Source organism: Cinclus cinclus, chromosome 12, assembly GCF_963662255.1.
Source record: "Cinclus cinclus chromosome 12, bCinCin1.1, whole genome shotgun sequence".
Taxonomy (NCBI): Eukaryota; Metazoa; Chordata; class Aves; order Passeriformes; family Cinclidae; genus Cinclus; species Cinclus cinclus.
This window is the reverse complement of record NC_085057.1, coordinates 14,258,890-14,271,691: the sequence shown is the minus strand read 5'-3', so window position 1 is coordinate 14,271,691 and position 12,802 is coordinate 14,258,890. Positions and strand designations below refer to the sequence as shown.

At 61.0% G+C, this 12,802-nt stretch overlaps 1 protein-coding gene across 1 annotated transcript; it reads right to left on the bottom strand.

Annotated features, from left to right (window-relative positions):
• Nucleotides 1-2,540: 2,540 nt before the first annotated feature.
• On the bottom strand, nucleotides 2,541-12,556 carry SLC38A3 (solute carrier family 38 member 3). Its single transcript, XM_062500467.1, is given in 16 exon segments — nucleotides 2,541-2,645; nucleotides 2,752-2,855; nucleotides 3,337-3,481; nucleotides 3,844-3,968; nucleotides 4,063-4,163; nucleotides 4,699-4,778; nucleotides 4,912-5,085; nucleotides 5,540-5,598; nucleotides 5,755-5,837; nucleotides 6,339-6,420; nucleotides 6,513-6,605; nucleotides 6,685-6,758; nucleotides 7,216-7,331; nucleotides 7,424-7,508; nucleotides 7,643-7,802; nucleotides 12,487-12,556. Coding segments are annotated over 16 exon segments (1,656 nt in total).
• Between the last annotated feature and the right edge of the window lie 246 nt (nucleotides 12,557-12,802).

The window sequence follows — 12,802 nt, the reverse complement described above, 5'->3', positions numbered from 1 at the left end:
CAGGATGGGACTGGGCAGGATGGGGCATCTCCAGCTCTCTCCCAGGACATGGGGTCCCTCCGGCACTTGACCCATCCACCAGGTCCCCGGGCTGCTCCCTTAGGAACTAGAGCCCCCCCCACTACCTGAGGAGGGGGGTCAGGTGTGCCCACTGACCCACGGAGCTGGCCCACGCCCAGGTAGCCACCCTCATTCTATGCTAGCCCCACAGCAGCCACTAATGCCTGCCCTGGCCCTGCAGCCCCTCCACACACCCCACTGGTGCCAACTAAGCAGGATGAGGGCAGCCATGGATGCTTTTAACTCAAGAGTGCCAGGGGAAGTGATACAGGATCCCATGTGGAGTCTGCAGGCCTGTGCCCGTGGGCCTGGTGTGACGGGAGCAGGGCTGTTCCCGTGGGAGCAGGCTGCCGTGCTAATAAGGCTTCACTAATGAGCTGGCACTGAGCCCAGACCTGGGGCCGGCAGAGGGGAGCGAGGGGCCAGGGCTGGGGGGGCTCACCCCCACTCCACACTGTGCCATGGGTGAGGGCTGGGGGGCTGGCCATGAGGGCACTGGGGTTACCCACTGCCCTGGCACCAGACACAAACGGCCCAGCACCACTTCCCTGGAGCCCTGCTTCTAGAGCAGCCCCACTCTCCATGGATACTACTGCCATGGCCTTTACTGGGCTTCTTGCTCCCACATATCCCGCTCCCCAGGGCCATGCTCCCACATGTGTCCCATTGCCCTGGGGATCTTGTTCTCAGGTGTCCTGCTCCTCAGGGATCCCACTCCCTTGGAAGTGTTTCCCCAGGGTCTAACTCCCACAGGGGCCCTGCTGCCAAGGAGGACCCTGTGCATCCATGTCCTGTGCTGTCCTGCTGTTCGTCCACATGCACTAACCCTGCACATCCGTGTCCATATATCCCTGCTCTTCACGCAGGTCTGTGCACCCATGTGTCATGTGTCTGTCTGTCTGTACCACCTCAGGATGCTGTGTGTCAGGTGCCAGCCTGCCTGCCAACACCTCACCCACCCCAGTGATGCCCGAGGTCTGGGCACATTCACATTTTTATTCTCACCTCTGGCCTCCTGCCACCATCAGCATCACGCTCACCAATAATTTACAAGTGTCAGGGGTGCTCCCTGGGGCAGCCAGGCTGGTGACAGGAACAGCGGAGCCACACTGCAACCAGCAGACCCAGGGCAATGGTGAGAGTCTGCAGCAGTGCCCCCCCATGTGATATATACATTATACAGAGCTACCCAAAGCAACACAAGACGTTAAAAAATATCTACTCTTATGTACAGTATTTATAAAAAGCATCCCAGCCTCCACCACCTCATAAAAAAATACGTCTCTTATGTACTTTGCCGCAGGACAGACCCCCCCCTACCCTGTGCTGCCCACCCTGCTGGGCTGCCCTCCATACTGGGAGGGGAGGCAGCGGGGCGAGAGAGCTGCTTTCCGGGTTTTGGCATGGTTTGGGACATCCCAGCGGCATGGATGGATAGATGGATGGGTGGATGAATGGGTGAGGGCTGTGGGGGTCCAAGTACTGGCCCAGAGTGCAAGGTGAGCAGGGACATCTTGGGTGGCTGGGGTGCCCATGACCCCAGCATATGGGCATGCAGACAAGGGGTGCCTCCAGAGCCCTGAGCTTGCGCCCAGTGAGCGCTGCCCCCAGCCCCCCCCAAATCCCCCTCATGCCCCTCAGGTGCACCAGGCCCCCAGCAGCTGAGCCGCAGCATGGGCAGGATTCCAGTGGATGTAAAGCCCATGGCGTGCATGCCACCTCCCTGGAGCAATGCAGCTGGGCCCCCTACATAGCCTAGGGGTCAGCAGGGTCCCATCCGCAGGCACCAGGAGCCAACAGTTCCCCTGGCAGGCTCAGGAGCAGCAGGCTGGGTACCACCAGCCACAGCATGAGGACCATGCTTGTCCATGGGGACTGGGCTGTCCCAGTGATGCCAGGGCAGTGGGTGGCATCTCTTTGGGGATGGGGGAATGGCAGGGGAGAGGATGGGTGGCTTGAGCGCAGGTGCTGTCACAGGTCCGACCACCCTGCTGGATTCCAGCCCCCATGGACACTGTTCATCAGGCTCTTGATGCTATCTGGGAGGGCCAAGAAAGTGCCCAGTCCTCGGTCCCCACGCTAGGCAGTGCCCTGTGCCCCTGGCAGTGCCTGCTGCTGGCAGCTCTTGGGGTGCAGAAGAGCTCCACCTGACAGCCAGCTCCGGGTGAGGTAGGGCAGTACTATTCTCCCCATTTTACAGATGGGGAAACTGAGACGCAGAGCAGGGAGGTGCCCGCTGGAGTGGCTGGGGGGCACAGGACCTGCCCCGGGCTCACTGCCCCATCCCAAACACAGGTTGAGGAGTCTCCATGCTTGCCATGGCTCATGCCCTCTCACCATCACCACAGGTGATGGGCAGCAACAGCGGAAGTCCCCAGGGAATCCTGGTGGGGCTGCAGCATGGGGGCTGAGCCTGGGGTCGGCTCTCCCTGGGGCACCAGGTGGGTGGGGGGGAGGTTGGCGTGGGCACCCAGTAGTGGCTAGTGGCTGCCACCGCTCTTCCCCCCACCCGTGGCCCAGTCGATGATGATGAAGCTCAAGCTCATGATCATGAAGGCCACTCCGAGGAGGGCAAAGCAGGCAGCCTGTGGAGACAAGGAAGGGACTCAGGGATGGCCAGGGCAACAGGGTTCCCAGCCAGCCTCAGAACCCCATGTCTGTCCCCGTCCTTGTACCCCTGCCCATGCTTACCAATATTTTGGGGGTGGAGCGCAGCGGCTCCTTGTCCTTGGGCATGATGCGGATGTAGAAGATGGCAGGAAAGATGAAGATGAGGCAGGGAGCAGAGGTGGCACCTGGAGCAGACAGGGACAGAGTGGGCAGGGGCCTACCACCCTGCAGCTCAGCCCTGCCAGCCCCACTGCCAGGACAGGTCCTGTCCACCCCCACCCTCTCCTCGTCCCCCCCAGTCCTGGCAAAGCCTTCCAGGAACCCAGGGACACGGTGTGCTGGCACTGTCCCCACACCCCTCCCGCAGCCTGGGCCCTGGCACTGAGCTGAGTGCTGAGCGGGGGGAGCCTGGCTGGGGGGATTAAGGGAAACATGCAGGGGAAGAGCAAGTGCGGGCACTGCACTGTGGGAACCAGCCTGCCAGGACAGGGATAGGATGGGATGAGATGGGGGATCCATGCAACCACCTGGTACTGGTATGATGAGAAGGGGAAACTGAGGCATGGGAGGGTCAGTCAAAGTCGAGCACCAGTCAGGACAGGGGCTGGCATACTGCTGCAACACCCTGTGATCAAAGAGGGACAGGAGCAGGCCGCTGCCACCCACCAATCATGCCGAAGATGCCAAGAATAGAGGGGGCAAAGATCACGAGGAGATTGATGAAGGTCAGCAGGATCACAGCAATGGCGATGTGGCGGATCCAGCTGAAGTCTTTCCCTTGGAACAGCATCTGCTGGATGGCCCGACGCACCTGGGGACAGTGACAGGGACAGGGTATCACACTCCATCCTCGGAGCCAGGACGCATACCCTGTCACTGCAGTCCTGCTGGTCCCCATCACCCCTACTCCAGTCCTATCCCTATGGCCCTGCAGGTCACCATCACCCCCTTCCCTTCCCAAGCTCTGGCCCTGATGCCCCACCGGTCCCTGTCACCCCTTCACAGCCTCATCCCTGTGGCCCTGCCTCTGCCCCATCACCACTGCCTCTGCCCCAGCCCTGTTTCTGGCACCCAGAATGTCCTGTTCCCCAATCCCTATCTTCATCACTGCCTCAGTTTCCCTTCTCAAAGCCTGGTGCTGAAGCCATCTGGTATTCCCGTGGGGCCACTCACCGGGAAGAGGACGATGGGGACAGTGAGGGTGACAGCCGTCAGCACAGCTACACGCACACACAGGATGAGCACATCAAAGGGGTCCACCTTGCTGTATGTGTGCAGCAGCTCTGGCTCCACAAAGTCTGTGAACACCATCAAGAGGCCCCTGGGTGAGCCCCAGCACCACCACCCCCCAACATAGGTGTGCCAGCCCCAGCCCCCTCCCCGAGGGCTCACCATAAAACGTGAGGTAGCCAAAGAGGGCAGCCAAGAAGTACATGAGGTACATGACCATGATGGAGATGTTTGAGATGCACTGCATTTTCTTCTTGGAGGGGCTGCAAGACATAGTGGGCTCAGCATAGCCCCATGGCATCCACTGACACCAAGCACCCGTCCAGTGAGGAGGGGTGATGCCAAAACACTCTGGAGTGTGTTGGGGATGTGCAGAGAGCGGCTGTGTCCCCCTTCCTGGTCAGGGTGGTGTGTTGAATCACCCACCACCAACCTGCCACCCACCCTCTCTGGGTGACAGCACCCACATCCCAGGGTCACACCACCACCCCTGGATTCATGCCATCCACCTCCCAGGGGTCATACCACCCCTCCACCCATTCTGAGCCCCATCATACACCTCTCAGGGGTGATAGCAGCCATCCTGGGTTATATCACCAACCACCAAGGGTGATATACCACCCACCTCACCCATCCCAGCTCTTATCAGCCACCATCCACCCACCCACTCACCCAGGGTCATATCACCCACCTCCCCACGATGCCCCAGCACAGGTCCCACACATGGATGGAATCGCCTTTGGGTGGGCATGGGATGAAGCCCACCCCTCCCCATGGATGCCCCCACCCAGGACTCACTCCTTCAGCTCAGTGTAGATGGGCAGGACCTCGGGGTGGCAGACGAAGGCGAAGGCCATGATGGGGATGGTGTATGCTGTCTGTGCAAGAGGAGGATGACTGACTGCTGGGAGCCCAGTGGCAGGTGCTGCCAGCACCAGGACCACCGATCTTCATGGGGTGCACGGGGTAGGAGCTCACCCAGAGCCTGAGGGGTGCATCCCAGGCCCTTACCTGTGAGTTCAGGGTGAAAAAGCTGGGTGTACAAGTGACCTGCTCAGGGGCCTGGAGGACTGTGTAGCCATTCTGGTAGTCACTAGTGCTGACAGTGGTGGCATTGAGGATGCCCGTGATGTTCCCCTCCTGCTCCGGAAGTGGGCAGGGGATCTGGAACTTCTTGTAGATGACCTGGGGGGGGACATAGGCCCAGTCAGCTCTTGGTGCCCCCAAGTCCCAGCACACATCGCCCACACCAGCACCATGCTCAGCAGAAGGGTGACCCTGCCGGGACCACTCCAAGGGGTGCCCTTTGCTAGTGCTGCCCTGCGGCGATGATGCTCCCCCAACATGTCCCTGGGGGGGTGGGCAGTGGGACAGAGTGAGGCAGCAGCACGTGGAGGGGCCACATGTGCAGATGCCTCCCCCCACCACCTTCCCCCTCTTCCTATCCACAACATTCGGTTCCTTCAGCCAAAAATAACCCAGCAGCTTGACAGCCCTGCCACGGCAGCGTCTCTGCAGCCCCGAGCATCCGCTGTCCCCGCTGCCTCTGCTGTCCCCACAGAAACCAGCCCAGCCTCACACCCCGGCAGGAGGGATGCTTGGCACCCCAAGGCACCGACAAGTGCCAGTGGGTGCTCACCGAGATGAGGAAGAAGACCATACAGCTGAGGGAGAAGCCGCTGGCGTAGCCAAGGTAGCCTGGGGAAGGAGGAGAGTGGCCGGTGGGTGTGGGCAGGACCCTTGCACTGGCTAAGTGTCCCCTCCTTGCCCAGCACATCCAGGCTGGCACCATCACCCCGTGGGAGAGCCAGGGTACCAGACCCCAGTGCCGTGGGTAGCATCTCCCTGACTTACCCAGCTGCTTCATGAGGGCCAGGGGCAGGATAATGGTGACAGAAACCAGGATCACCAGGTAGTTCCCATTCATGTACCAGTCCCTGAAAGCAGAGGGCCTGCTCACCACTCCACTCTGCTGGGGCACGGGGGCAGAGGCAGCCACTGCAGGGGCTGTCTGCCATTCCTAGGGACCCTTAAGATGACAAATCCCAGGGGTGCTGGTGTCCCCAGAGGCTGGCATTTCTGATCCTGGTGTTGAGCCAGGGTTCTACCTACCCCCACAGTGGTGCACCCACAAGGGCTAGAGTTGCTACTGGGGATGTGGGCATGGGGTGGGGGGACTTACACCAAACCAGTCTCCCACCCTGCAGCCCCAGGTTCTGTTCAAGGATGAAAGCCTGATCCCAAGGGGATGTGAGGAGCAGGGATTGGAAGTTCAGCTCGGTTTAATCTCATCCAGGGGCTTATTCAGCATTGACAGTTATCAAAAATAGTAGTGGCTTAATGATAGTAAATCCCTGCCATGGGCTGCACAGCTGGAGCCAGAGCCCCAGCGCCTGCCCAGGAAAGGCACGCAGGCAGCGTGGGCAGGAGGCACTCACGTGGTCTTCTCCTCCAGGTTCAGGAAGGTCTGGATGACCAGAGGCACTTCAGATTTGACGATGTATAGGTAGCTGGACATGGCTGGAGGGCAGAATGAGGTCTCACTGCCCTGGTGTTCTCTGGTCCCATCCCCTGTCCCCAGCCCCAGCAAGTCCCCCCAGCACCATCCTCACCTCCGATGTTCTGCAGGGTGATGGCAATGGCTGCAGCCAGCTTCCCCGGCGTGCCGAAGGCTCGGTAGCCCAGCTGCTCATAGGCGCGAATGCCTGTGGGACGGGGAGTGGTGGTGGGTGAGAGTCAGGATGGCACCCCCTGGCACGGCCCTGCTGAGGACTTGGCACTCACCCACAATGCCAGAGGACTTGAGCAGCAGGTGGATGGAGTAGCTGGAGAGCAGTGCCACGGCTGTGAGAAGGAAGCTGCAGGAGGAGAGCACAGTTACCAGTGGGTCACAGCTCAGGACTCAGACATGGCTGTGGGGCAAACTCCATGCAGGTGTGCTCTGCCTGTGGGCAGCTGTCCTGGCAGGATACCACCCCCTTGCCTCAGCACCAGTTGGGTGTTCATGGGGCAGATTCAGTCCATGTCTCCATACCCAAAAGGAGCCATCATTCATGTCCTTCAAGCCACTTTTGGAAACCTGACTTCGTAGCAAGTAAGGCAAAACTTCACCCTCCTCCTCCCCGCCCCGCCAAGTGCAGCACAGCACCAGCAGAGCAGGCAGACTTATGCCAGCAATGGGCATTGCTCAGCCAGCAGGACACTGGTCCCTGCATCACCCCAAGTCCGACACTTCCTTCTTGCCTGCACCCACAAATCCCCTTGGAGGAGTCCCCCACACCTAGACACCACCCCCCAAGCCCACGTGGCACTCACAGGAAGAGGATGATGCCGGTGTTTGCCATGGCATAGGCCAGCCCCAGGATGCCACTGCCCATGATGGCATTGCTCAGATTGAAGACGGACATCCCAAAAGACGTCTTCCCTTCAAACTGTTCATAGGACACAACAGGGAGGGGATGCACCAGTCACACTGGGAGCTTGCCCCATCCCACCCCACCACTGTGCCCATGCTGCTACTCACATCAGTGAAGTGTGTCTGCTTCTTCTCGGCACCATGGGGCAGGAATTCCTCCATCTCTGCCACACCAGTCTGGTTCTCCTCAAATCTGTCCATAGAGGGAGACGAGTGAAGCCAAAGCAAAGACAGGGGCCATCAGCACCAGCTGGTATCTCAAGGGCAGAGAGCAGCCAGGAGGACCCCCCAAGTCCCTGGCACCACCGCTTGCCCTGAGGCACCTACCTGTCACCTGCCAGTGAGGGGACAGTGGAGGTGGTGAGTGCAGCCGTGTGCTTCCCATTGGGCACCAGCTCCACCATCTCGGCCTGGAGGGGCACATCCGTGGTATCCATGGCTGGGAGACAGCTGGGCTTGCTATGGGCTCTACTCAGGCTCTGCAAGAAGGAGGCAACAGAGGTCCAGCTCTGGGCAGGAGCACCAGAGGGGCTGGCCTGGAGTCTCACAAGTCCTGCCTCCACCAGGGACACTGGAGTTGGGCTCAGCACCAGCGCTGGTGGCATGGCAAGGACAAACACCCAGGGATGAGAGGGTCACTGAGCTAGGCATCACCATGGCTCTGCTTCTCCCTTCTGCCTGCTCAATGCACAATGTCCCATGGAGCTCAGCCCCAGCTCCAGTACCCCACCAGAGTTCCAACATGGGATTGTCCCCTCGCCCAGCCAGACATCGCAACAGCCCACCCCATTCCCTTGCTCACAGTACAGCACAGCACTGCCTGCCCACCTTCACTCCCCTGCCCGCAGCTCTCGGCTCCATGACTCAGTTTCCCGTCCTGGAGACGGGTGCCACCAGGCGAGTGGGGGTGTTTGGGACGGCTGAGGACTGGGTAGGGAGCTCAGGGACCACCCCAGCCACCGTTATGTAAAGCCCGTGGTGCTGCCCGGCGCGAAGGGCTCACCCACGTCCCGCCGCTGCCGGGGTGCCAAGGCGGGGGGCTCGGGGGCACGTCAGGGCTGGACAAACGGAGCAGGAAAGAGCGCGGGGCCGGGAGACAGCTCCTTGGCAGGGGAAGGCGGCCGGGCTGCCGAGCGCAGGACGCCTTGGCACGCTGCACAAAGCCGCCTCTGTGCGAGCCTCGGCCCTCCCCGCCCCGCTGGGAAACGGCACAGGGTGGCTTTCTGGGGCAGGCTGGCAGCCGGGGCAGGGTCCCGCCACCCCCCACTGCCCCGAGGGGCTGGGGTCTTGTCCGGCTGGCCAGGGGGCTCCAAAATGGGGCTATGTCCAGCCAAGGGCCGGTGCCACCCGGCTGGAGGTTAGGCCTGGCTGGGATGCAGTGCGGTCGCCAGTCCCGGGAGGATGCTGCTGCCCCACCATCCCGCTGCCTGGGGTCGCCATGGGGTGAGCAGGGGACATGTCCAACTCCCAGGGGAGATGCTCCCAGGGGATTGGTGCCCTCGGAGATCGGAGGAACCTTTACAAAGCACAGTCGGGTCCAGCAGTCCTCCTAGCACGCAAGGGAAGGATGACACGGCAGGGTGTGGGTGCCAGCACCTCCGGTCCCTGAGCTGCTGCCCTGCTTGTCCCTGCCCATCCAGGCTACAAAGACGACCTGGCAGGGTCATCCCAGGCCACATACTGGCTGCTGGCACTGTCAGGGGGGCCGAGCCCCTAAGGCTGGCTCAGGGTGGTGGGTACATATTTGAACCATCCTGCTTGCAGCACCCAGCCAGGTGGGGAAACTGAGGCAGGCCACAGGCCAGCAGGGACCAGAATGAGAAGATTCAGCTATGCAGGGGACGAGAGGGAAGTGCAGGGCGGGCTCTGGGTGATGATTTATCCCCTTCACTAGGCCTCCACTTGGGATGGATCCAGGCATGAATAAGGCTGCCAGCACGTCCAAAAGCCACCGTTAACTCTGTGCCTTCCCACCATCACGGGCAGGCATCACTGAACACACCACTCACACCGTATGGGATTGAGGGAGGGCACCAGATCCCTGATGCTCCATCACGTCCCTAAGCCCCCCAGTGTCACTGGGCTGCCTCTGAGCTGGGCTTCACCACATCCTGCTGGTGGCAGGCAGGAGGTGCCCACTCTCCTGCCCACTCCCCCACGGGCGCCAGGAAGGCTGGGCACTCTTGTCTGCAGCCCCTTTCTTCTCCCAGGTTATAATTACACCTCTCTGGGCAGCTCAGGAAATACCAACTTCTTCCCCCAAGCGTCTCTCAGAATAGCAAGCGGCACAGCCGAACTCATTCAGCATGCACTGGGCTTCGTGCTGCCACCCAGACGCTTCCTCCCGCCGGGCAGCCCTGGCACAGCCTTGGCACAGCCCTGGCACAGGCCCAGCATCACTCACTGCCACTTCCCCAGCTGGCCCTGGCCTTTGCCCCTCGGCCAGGTTCTCCTGGTGGCAGCGGCCAGGGCAAGGGGAGAGATGAAAGAGGAGGGAGCATGAGACTATTCGATTGGGCAGTGTGAGCCCTGCCTGCTGCTGTTTGCCTTGCGATAAGACAGAACAACAAATACAGAGTGACGGGTGGCCCTGAAGGGGTGGCTTGATTCCCCTCCAGGATGGGGTTGGTGGGTTCACCACCTCCCTGTGTGCCCACCTTAGCTGGGAACCCTCTGCTCTGGGCAAAGAGCGACTCTTCAGGGATCTTGTCCCTCAGGGTGCCACTACACAGATGGGATGCTGCCATCTTCACTGCCCTGTTGGATAGCCCCCATGCTGCCTGGCATCATCCCATTCCCGACCACCAGCCCCAGTGCCCGCTCACCCAACCTGACGGTGTGGACCTGGCCGCATGCATGGGCACAGAACCCCCTCGCTGTGGCACCCAGGGCCACGTTCCTGGGGGTGCTGAGCAAGCTGCATCGATTTCCCAGCATGTGCCTCTCTGCTGCCTGCCAGGCTCTGGGACACAAGGACAGTGACAGCCCTGCTGCAGGCAGACCTCCCACCCCTCCCACGCTGCTCCGGCTGCCCCAGTGCTTGGTGACACCCCACCAACACTGCGGTGTGGCTAGGCAGCCTGAGCTGGGCCCTGGTGCTGTCTCGTAGTCCCTGCAGAGGGAACACGGAGAAGGATGCGTGGGACAGCACGTACCGTCCCGCTGGCCACGTCTGCGCTTCAGGGGAGGCTGTGTTTGGTCTCGCACACTGAGTCCCGGCCAGCACAGACGCCTGCCCGCCCTCGCTGGGATGAGGACACGTATGTGGGGCGGCAGGGCTCCCAAATCCCTGCCATGCACTGGCTGACAGGCAGTGCTGGGCTCATCCCAGTCCCCTGCCAGCCTTCCTCAGGGACCAGGGCAGCATGGTGAGGGCTTCAGTCCTGGAAGGGACAGCATCCCTCTCTCTGCCTCACATCTCACTTCCACACAGATTTTATTTCAAAGGTGGAAAATCCCAGCGGGAGCAAGGCGCAGGTGGGAGCAGGGGGCTGGGCAGGGGAGCTCTGTCGGCAATGCCAGCAGATATGTTGGATGGGAGGTCCATTGCAGCTGGCAGCGTGGCCACGAGGATGTGTACTACCCTGGGTAAGCCTGGCTCCTGCTCTGTGCCACTTCCCTCGGTCAAGCCCCGGCCCAGCACAGTCCCCACCAGCACACACAGTGCCGGTGAGAGTGCAGCACACCTGGAGGCAGATAGCCAGTGCCTGCCAGCCGTGCCTGTGCCAGGCAGCGCCAGCCCGGGGGTCCGTGGCCCACCGTGTCCCCACAACACCCATCTGTAAGCACCCACTGCTCCCACCTGTGGGGAGCAAAGGCACAGGGTCTCCCTGGCAGCAGGTGAGTGCTCCCCGAGACCAGAGACGCCCACAGGACAGAGACTCCCTCCCCATCCCCTCTCCCTTGTGGATGAATCCTTGATAATCCAGTCCATCTGGGGCCGTGGGACTATTCTGGGTGGTAATCCGGCTTTAGTACCAAGCCTGCCGCAGCTGCCAGCCTGTGTGCTGGCAGCCAGGTATTCCACTTCTGCTGGTGTGTGCCAGGGGCAAGGCAGCTCCCCCCCCCCCCCCGTGCCCGCCTGCCCAGTTGGTTGTTCGGGTTTCAGCAGAGCTGGGCACACGGGTCTCATATTCCCTGAGCCTGTGCTGATGACCGGCCCTGCCAGAGAGATGGGCAGCATGGGCAGGCAGGCAGGATTGCCAGTTGTGTTCCCTCCACTGCCATCAGCCCCAGCGTGCTCCTGGGGTTCAGCCTGGGGTCCCTGGTCAGCCTCTGGCATTGCTGTGTGGGCACATGGTTGTGTGGGCACACAGGCACAGCTGAGCAACAGCCCAAACCTGGGTGGTCCCTGGGAAACCCCTCCCCAGGGAAATTGACCCCAGCAGGGCACAAAGCAGAGAAACCCCCCTCTCCTTGCCCTCCACAGAGAACCCACCTCCATGACTGCCCTGGGAGTAGGGTCTGCTCTTCTCTTGAAGCACACACAGGCATAGCTTTCCCCACAGCCTGCCTTCCTAAAATTAGCAACCCAAACCTGGTTTTAACCCGTGGTGTTCCAACCCCAACCTCCCAGCTAAGCTAAAAGGTAGTGTCAAGGTGCCACCTCCCCCAGAGAAAGTGGGCACCCAAAGGGGCAAATCCAGCAATTCAGGGGATGGCCAGGCACCTCACCTTTGCGACAAAGCTTCCGGCGGGCACCTGCATGGGCATGGGAACCCCAGCAGCTGTGGGAAAGCACAGCTGGAGGCAACCTGCCTGGTGCATGGCTACAGAACCTCTCTGGGTAGTCCTACTGCAAACCTTCCCCAAAGAGATCCACTGGAGATTCTCCTGAGATAGCTCCACCTGAGATCCTCTGGAGATGACAGCTGGTCATGCCAGCCAGCCCCACTCATGCTCCCAGTGCAAGCTGGGTAGAATAGGCACTTCTGGGCTCACCTCACCTCTTTCAACCCCAGATACCACACCATGGCTCAGCCTCAGGTCAGGCAATTCCCCTGGTGCTCTAGCCAGGGTAGGATTGGCAGTAGCAAGTAGGAACAAGTGGCTCTGGAAGCTGCCGTCCTGGCTAGCAGGGGTCTGCCAGCACCACACCTGCCTGGGCACTTCTGGTTATCTCTGTTGAAACGTGTGGACAGTGGAGTCCATCCAGGGTCTCCACTCTAAGGGCACAAGTGGTGTCCATGGCTTGGAGGACAGCTCTGCCTGAGCCTGGGAATGTGCCTACAAGTAAAACATGCCAACAGCTGAGCTGACCTGTGACCACTGTCCTGCAGCAATGGATGTGCTAGGGTCTGGGACACACCAGGGAAAGGAAAGGCAGTTCAGGGAAGGGGGTAGTGGAACCAAACATCATGATGGGGCCATGAGGAGGGTTTTCTAGTGCCAGAGCCATGGTGCATCTCAGCCATGGCATCACCTGTCAAGCGCACAACACAGAATGGGGCCAGAATGCAGGTATCAGCCATCACCATCCTGCCACAT